Source organism: Rhineura floridana, chromosome 8, assembly GCF_030035675.1.
Source record: "Rhineura floridana isolate rRhiFlo1 chromosome 8, rRhiFlo1.hap2, whole genome shotgun sequence".
Lineage (NCBI taxonomy): Eukaryota > Metazoa > Chordata > Lepidosauria > Squamata > Rhineuridae > Rhineura > Rhineura floridana.
The window spans coordinates 89,372,617-89,381,015 of record NC_084487.1 but is presented as its reverse complement, the minus strand read 5'-3'; the positions used below and the strand labels follow the sequence as shown (position 1 = coordinate 89,381,015).

The window sequence follows — 8,399 nt, the reverse complement described above, 5'->3', positions numbered from 1 at the left end:
CATGATCATCAGCTTGCTGGATAGATTGTGAGGAGGGAATTGTGAAAAAAAGGTATGTTCAGCTAAGCAGATGAAATAGGCTGCTGTTATTCAGGTGTCCCAATCATGCAGAGCCCTTATTCACGAGCAGGCGCTCATGTGACTACTGCAGTGTATTATATGTGGGGCTGCCTTTGAAGACAGTTCCTGCCCAGGGTAGGTCAGTCCACACTTATAATGCCAATTCTGGCATGGCTGCACTGGCCACCAATTAAGTTTCCAGGCTCAGTTCAAAGTGCTGGTTTTGACATATAAAGCCTTATGCAGCTCAGGACCTCAATATCTCAAGGACCACCTTTCCTTGTATGAACCAACCTGGACCTAATCCCCACCTGCTTCCATTCTTATTTGAAGGTTGTGTCATTTCCATGCTGGCAAACACAAGTTTAAATGTCAGTAACCCTATTGAGTCATTTGCTTCCATGCGGTCTCATAATGTATAGAGGAGGGAGCAGGGTGTGTTAGCTCCCAGTACATACTGGCTCCACCATCAAACCTTTGTGCACTGAGCTGAAAGGTCTGAATGGGCAATCTTTGCATGTTTGTCTGAAGCCCTGATAATGCAGCTAAATGTACAAAGATTCCCCTTCCCACTCAACATGTGAAGATCTGATGGAGACTTTGGGGTGGGTCTTTGGTATAGGTGTGCCTGCCCCTTCCCTTTCCACGTGTTGTATGAATGCATGGAGGCAAACTAAATATGTGCTTTCTACCACTAGCATATGAATTGGGAAACTGCCTCATATGATGGCTGTGTGTTCTGTGTGAGTGAAAAACCCACTCAGGTAATCACCCAAGTGATTTCAGAATGCATGCCTTTATCTGCCATGGGCATTATCTGACTCCCAGATAACTTCCAATTTAAATGTTTTACAAATGTGCTTGATATGTTCCATCACATTTTTGCACATGTAATTATGTATACATTATTTTTGTTTGGGGGAGAGGTTAGAGATCAGAATTAATATTGGGTACCACAGAACAAGGCTGTACTCTTACTCCTTTGTTTCAGAACACAAAAATGATATGGTCTTCAAACGTTCCATCATGTTAGGAATGGGTTCCTCAGGCTTTGGCCCGGTGCAAACATCAATTCATCCAGTGTTTGGCTGGAGAAAGATACAGCATATTTCTCAGAGGTCCATTTCAGATTTCATTTGTGCAATCAGCTACCCAACTACCCTTCCTCACCTGCTTGGTTCAACCTGAGCACACCAATCCCATGGTAGGTACAACTGCTGTAGCTTTAATAACCGCATGATGGACAACTAGGGATGGGTGACTCTGTCAATATGGGTTTCTCTCCATTTCTCATGTTTCCAGTCTTCAGTTCTCCACATTTTCATATGAGTTGCATGTGTGTGTGTTTTTTAAAGTCCTTATGCAAATTTTCCCTCATCTACACATGCTTTCATGCCAGTTTTCCAAATATACCCATTTTTGCAGAACCATGTTCCTTAATATAATGCCTTTTTGTATGCATTTTTGTGCACACTTTTATTATCCCAATATATGCATTTTTGCACACGTTAGGTGTCTGGAGAACTGCATTGCAAATTTAAGAGAATGTTGGATTTCGAAGCTGGCTGTGTTTTGGTTCGTCTGTTGTCTTGGAAACTCTGAATTAGGTAGGTTCGTCTTGAAATGCAAATTGAATCAGATTTCTCCCTCATCTCTACAGATGACTGATGTACACGTAGAAATTAAGTTCCTGATGCTCTTTCGTCACTGTATCATCTATACACTAGCAATGACGATTCATGAATTTGAGCATATGTAGCTGTTAAACTGATTAGCAGTGTGGGGACAGCAATCTTCACTGGAATGGAAGCACTGCAGGGGAGTGGTTAAGCCTCCCTCCTCCAACCCCAGTGCTCCAAATTTACACAAGACTGCTGTCCTTATGCTACTGTTAGCAGCTTGGAAAAGGGATCTATTCCCTGCCACCTAGCTGATGCTAATCAGCTGGGCAGTGGAGAAAGATGGGTGGGGCTTACTGGGACTTTGCAGGCCCCAGGATGAGTAGCCGAGGTCTACATACAGCCTGTGGGTGTGGGTTGCCCACCCATGTTAAAGGCACAAGAGCTTTGGAAGTAAAAATATTGGCAAACTTAGTTCTGTCCCCCCCTCCACTTTTATTTATGTATGCAATCTATCTGCAGGGATTAACAAACTTTGTCCCAGTGATTGGGCTTGTGACTTTTAAAACTTTTTAAATTACCCAGGTGCTGCTGTTTGTAAACTTCCAGATAGATGTTCCAAAGATGTTCATTTTAGCTTTCTCCCAAACCCTCACTTCTCTGTGTTCCTAGCACATAGGTTCATCTCTAGCTGTGAGTCTTGAACTGTTCCCCAGTCTTTGAAGTTTCTTGGCCAAGCTGTGCAGTCAGTTTGATTACAGCCCCTCCCATATTTCCGGGCCTTTACAAAAATGCTTCTCATTGCCTCTCTCCTTTGACAGCTCTGAAAGTTCACTTGTCTCAATCAGTAATATGAATAATTTGCTTCCTGTGCAGAAAAAAGAAACCCCAAACAATGGTGAGAAGGCAGAATTAAGCTACTGCTTCCTGCAGACCCATTGTCTTTTGGATCCTGTAATGCAGGTGCAAGCTGTATGTGCATTTATTTGTTGAGCATCTAAGGGCAACAGAATGAAAATCTATCTCTGTCAAGTTCTTATCAAAGACTGCTTGTCATAACAATAATTTGATTGGCCTTTGGAATCCCTACACGTCTTGGCCAAATTATTTCAGGCTTACTCAAGTCCAGAAAAAGCATATCCAACACACTGCAACCTTGTTTGTTCTCATTCTACATTTTATGGACCCAGCCTGTGCTGGAGTAAAACTGAGCAGACTTGTTAACTTCATTTGAGCTACAGTGATTTATATGAGTTGAGAATTTACAGGTTTTAAAAACTGATGGAGGGAGCCAGTGTAATGCAATGAATTCACTATTAATTTGTAAATGTTTGCACATCATTCAGATCATCCCTTGCTGGAATGTACAAGAATGCCAGCAGTGCCTTTCAACACTGACATAATAAGTCTCTTAAAGTCCTGACTTGGGTCCCCACCTACAAAGGTTTAATTCTTGATGGTCCATAGCTCAGCTCTGACATGTCATAAAGCACAAATTGATGTTAATGGGTCCCTTTGCCATGGAGGGATACCCTAGGTTTCTGCTCAGGTTGCCTGGCTACTGGCTCTGGTCACCTGGGCATCACAAAGCTTATGACTTAATATTATGCAAATTCATGTCACATCTAGGTTAGATTACCTGGAATGCTGAATTGTTCTTGTAGATGAGAAGAGTAAGAAATCACTGAGAAGGGAAGGCACACTGCATTACCTTTGCAGAATGTGGTTAATATTCAATACTTTATGTATTATTAATTATATTTATTAATTGTACTTATATCCTGCTTTTCCTCCTACTGGCTAACAGTCCTAAAACCATCCAAGTGTCATAACATCATATAAATATAAAGCAATCATTAAAATTACAGCAAATCAATACTGACTTTTAAAAATGCAGCCGTGAAAGCTCTCCCTTTTGAGTTCTACAGCTAGCCACCAAATGCCTGGCACAATAAATATATCTTTAAGCAATGCTGAAACATCAGCAATGTAGGCTCAATTGAAATTCCATGAGGAGGGAGTTCCATACAAAGACCCATCCCTATGCCACTGCCCCACAGAGCACAGAACAGGGGTTATCAGGGGAGGTGCTCTTTAAGTACTTGGGTCCCAGGTCATATAGGATCTTGTACACCAATACTTTGAATTGGGTGTGGTGGCTAATAGGCAGCCAGTGCACAGTTCTAAGGATTGGTGTAATATGATCCATTCTTGCTGCCCCCATGTAACTGCAAAACACAGTACAAGTATCTATGTTTTCCTCAAGCAACTGGTTGCCCTTGGGCAACATTTGCTCTTCATTTTCCCCAAGAGTGACTGCAAAGACACATCAAACAGCCCCCTTGTTTAACATCACAAGAATATTCAGACATCCTTAAACCATTTCAGGACAGCTCATTATTTAGCTGGAGAATAAGCTAGTGATTTAGGCCATTGGTTCCCAACCCTGCCCCGCTCCCATGGATCACTTGAAAACACGTCTTGGTGGAGTTTGGGAACACCTAATTTAGACACATATCAAGACATATGAAAGTCCCATTAAGAAGGTACAGAGTTTTTTAAATGGAGCATTAGTATGGTACCTTATTGGGTTTACTAGGCCTGGGATGTAGAATAGGTAACACATTTTCTTGTGAGGCTTTGAGAAGTCAGAACTGGTTTGAATGTTCTAAATATAAGAATCCTCTGAAGCAAGCCAGAACACCCTGTAAACATTCCTGCTTATTCAACCACAGTTTTGTTAGTTTTATGTTCTGCTAGCAATAGCAAATTTTGACAAATCTACCCATCAGAGGATGGTTTCAGCAACAGTTAGGTCACAACTGGGTTTTGTGCTTCAGCTAATCAGAAACTCAAAAAAATCTAGACAAGTAGTCCAATCCTGAAGGCGCACCTACAAAGGAAATCTTCCCAGAATCAAATGTGTTCTTTCAGCTAAACTATTTCTCACAAACATGACAGTATTGGTGGTTCCCCACTGACTTCTCAGTGCAGATGGAATGAGGGTGTGTAGGGGATCATGGCCCATGCAAGTTAGACCAGCTGACTATGCTACTGCAGGAGTGAAATTGGCATGGAACTCTTTCACACCATATTCCATCTGCTTTGTGGGTGGGTGAATGGAACAAAGCTTATTCAATCCATCCATAGAATTGAGAGCCTGGAAAGCTCCTGTGCAGCCTCTAACATTCCAATGCATTTATATGGGTTGAGTTGGTGGGTGCCTGGAGACCAGGGTGGGCAGAGTTCAAAACCAACAGGGATCAAAATAGTATGCAGAAAATCCTGTCATATGCACTGATCTCATCTCACTAGGGACTCAACGTCAAAGCTTATAGAATAGTAGAGTTGGAAGGGGCCTATAAGGCCATCAAGTCCAACCCCCTGCTCAATGCAGGAATCCAAATCAAAGCATTCCTGACAGCTTCATTTTGTTTTGTTTTGTTCGGAAATATTTTGATTATTTTGTTTTCCTTTGTGTGAATTTAAAGCTTCTGGTTCTTCGAATGCGTATGATGCTGACACTTCTTTATAATTTTAAGAACAGGTACCTGAATTTGCTTTCTTTCCCTCCCCCCTGCCTACCCCTTTTCCCTTTTGTGTCATGTTTTTTAGATTGTGTCATGTTTTTTAGATTGAGAGTAGAGATGGTATTTTTTACTCATCTGTACATATTTCTGTGAGCCCTTTTTAGCTGAAGATGCTTTAAAATAACAACAATAATTTCCCATTGTTTTAAGTGTATTCCATATGAGTGAGTTGGCCTTTGTAATTCTTTATGCCTTTTGAAACATCAAACCTTTCTCAATCTCCTGACGCATATCTGGCACAAGGCTCTGCTTAAGTGAAAGAAGCAGTGTTGCTTCATGCTGGACCATCAGTAATACCTTTGGTACAGATATTTGTGTCTTGGAAAGTACACTGGACAGCATGTTGCTAGGAAAGAAGTGCTAATCCAGAAGTCCTTCCATACTCTGGACTGCAGAAACAGTGAAGTCTTGAGAAAAATATTGTTGTGTCTTTAAAAATTATTATTAGCCCCTATAGTAATAAAATGTAAATATGTCTTTAATCTCATGTTATATTGCCAAGGGCATGTTTGCTAAGAACAAGTTTGTTCAGTGCAATGGCCTTTGATAACAGTTGTCAGTGCTTTGTAGCACTGATTAACCACTATGTTATAGTGTAGGACCCTAGTGAAATTGGCAACATTCTCAAAGAGGTCTTTGGACTGAAAAGTGCACTAATCCTGTTAGCCCCCTTTAAGATTTCCCATAAAAGATATTTGTAGAGGCTGTAAATGGGAGATTTGCCACAATCATTTGGAGGGGCCCCTGCAAAATAAAGTATTAATAGCTGATACATTATGACAGTTAGAATACCCCAGCTCAGGATCTGTCACAGCTGAGAAAAAGTCTTTGATGTGTTTGTGTTTGCGTAAAAGGGCATGTGTGTGATAGGAGAAAGAGACATATCCTTATTCCTTGTTTGATTAGAATATTTGAAGCTATCCAGAGAGACAAAGTGTTTAGCAAGATGTCTGGACCCAGGGGTGGAATTCAGAGAAGACCCTCCCCCCAACCAGCCTAGCTACTTACTTTAAGAATAATTACAGACATGACAATTATGTTGCTAATACATAATTCCAAAGAGAACCTTATCTGAGCTTCCATATAACTGATTACATTGTCTACGATTCCATTTCCTAGGGATGGGATGGGGGACAGATCCATGAATCACAGCAGGCGGCTTATGTTCATCACCAGATTTTGGAAGTAGTAGCTTCTGCTATGACAGATCATCCACATCTCCAAATTTCCCCAGTTATCAAAGGGGTACATATTCACATTCTTGAATATAGATATACAACAAGAGTGAGGAACCTTTTTCAGCCCAAAGACCGCATTTCCTTCTGGGTTGCTTTCCAGGGGCCACATGCCGGTTGGGTGGGCCAGAGACAGAAGTGGGCGGAGCAATTGATGTGAATGTTACCTTTGTACAGTAGGCCAGTTTCTACATCCACCCACCCACCCCATCCTTCATCCAGGCAAGCAAGTAGTATTATCAGAGTTTAAGGATACATTCCACCCAGATATGGTACCCTCAGGTAAGGTACAAAGCAGTGTCAGTGGATGGTGTGGTCTGGGGAGAGGAGGTATGGGTGGGGAGAGTCTTGATAGAGAAGGCTGGGAGGTTGACATTTGGCTCCCAAGCTCCACCCAGAATATACAGTGATTACAGATTATTGGGGAAACACTGCATAGCAATATCATGTAAGGGCATTGCTAGCAAATCACATGCTGCTGGATGATACACTGGTGCTTTGTGATGTCATTGCCACCATGGAAACAGTATGTCCACACATGAGTATACACTAGGTGCCAGCAGAAAAGCCCAGGAAGCTAAGAGAGGAGACAACATCTCAAGTCTGGCAGAGTCATCATAACTGCTCAGCAGTCGGAACAGCAAAATGTATAGCCATAGCCATGGGAAGGAAAAAGGAACCCGACAGACAGAACATCATGCCTCTGGAAGTAAATGTCTAGAGAAGCTGATTTCAATGGACGAGTGTGCAAAACACATTATTGATAGCGCATTAACGAAGATACAGAAGCAGCTACTGGACAAAAACAAGCAATCTGGAGCTTGTAAGCCAAGTAGCACTTCATTTGGCTACAATTGTCATGATCCTAATTTTGAGAAGGCTTTGGGAAGCATTGGTGCCAAGTTCCCTAACCTTAGCCCTTCGAGACGAGGGGGACGGCAGGAATCTCAACACCAAGAACCAAGAAAGGAAGATTTCTCAAGTATCCTCTCATCAACCATCCAGAAGGTCATGCGTGAAGCTGTTTCCAATGCAGACGACAATCCCAGCAGCACAAACAGGGGCCACAGGCAAGCTCCTCCTCCTGAAAGCAGGACCCAGAGGATAAAGGCCTTTGCAAAACCAACTGCCAGTCCCTGGGAGACGTATGGCAACATGGATCCTATGTCGATGCTGGATATCAACCAATTGGTGAAGTCTATGACTAAGTTGTGTCTCCTAGAGACTGAGGCCAATGGCTCCAATTTAGCTAGTGGTGACACATCACATAAACAATACAGTGGTTCATCCCAACATTTAGGAGGGCCGAGGAGAGCGTCAATAATAAGAACTAATATGAGACAATTGGGTACAAATGGGGTGATAGTGACCAACCAGAATGGGGAAAGTGATTCACTGAACAAAGAGCTCCAGGCTGTCCTCCAGTGGATGGTGGCTTCTCATTTCAATGTGCCCAACCTGACCTTCTTAAATGACAGAGAAGGAGACCTGGCTGAGCTTCCTCGGCTGGCTCAGAAGGCTACCAAGAAGGGCTACAGTGTGGGAGATATTCTTCAGAAGGTAATGAGGTACCTTGAAAGAAGTCAGATGGAGGAAGCGATGGGGAAAAGGCCTCAGTGTGGACTGATCCGCTGGCTACTTGCCAACTTGTAAGAGCCCACTCTTCCCTCTCATATAACTTCAGCCCAGCACAGGCGCCTACAACAACGCTTTGCTAAAGCATCTGATACCCACCACCACAGCATGACTGCACACAACGATGCACTGAATTCATCTGATTGTTCACATAATAGCTGGGCAAAATCATCAATAAAAAACATTTTTTTAAAGTGAGAACTGGGGAGAGAGTCTGTTTTATTCATTAGTTCAATAAAAATGTAAATGTACTGCCTTCA

General features: G+C 42.4%; 1 protein-coding gene across 1 annotated transcript; it reads left to right on the top strand.

Moving 5' to 3' along the window:
* The first annotated feature begins 7,149 nt into the window (after nt 1-7,149).
* LOC133390397 (A-kinase anchor protein 4-like) lies at nt 7,150-8,157 on the top strand. The gene has a single exon (XM_061638920.1). The coding sequence runs from the start codon at nt 7,150-7,152 to the stop codon at nt 8,155-8,157; it is 1,008 nt and encodes a 335-aa protein (XP_061494904.1).
* The last annotated feature ends 242 nt before the right edge of the window (nt 8,158-8,399 follow it).

What these genes read in the sequence shown, in the direction of transcription:
- LOC133390397 (XM_061638920.1), top strand. Translation starts at nt 7,150, where the DNA reads ATGTATAGCCATAGCCATGGGAAGGAAAAAGGAACCCGACAGACAGAA.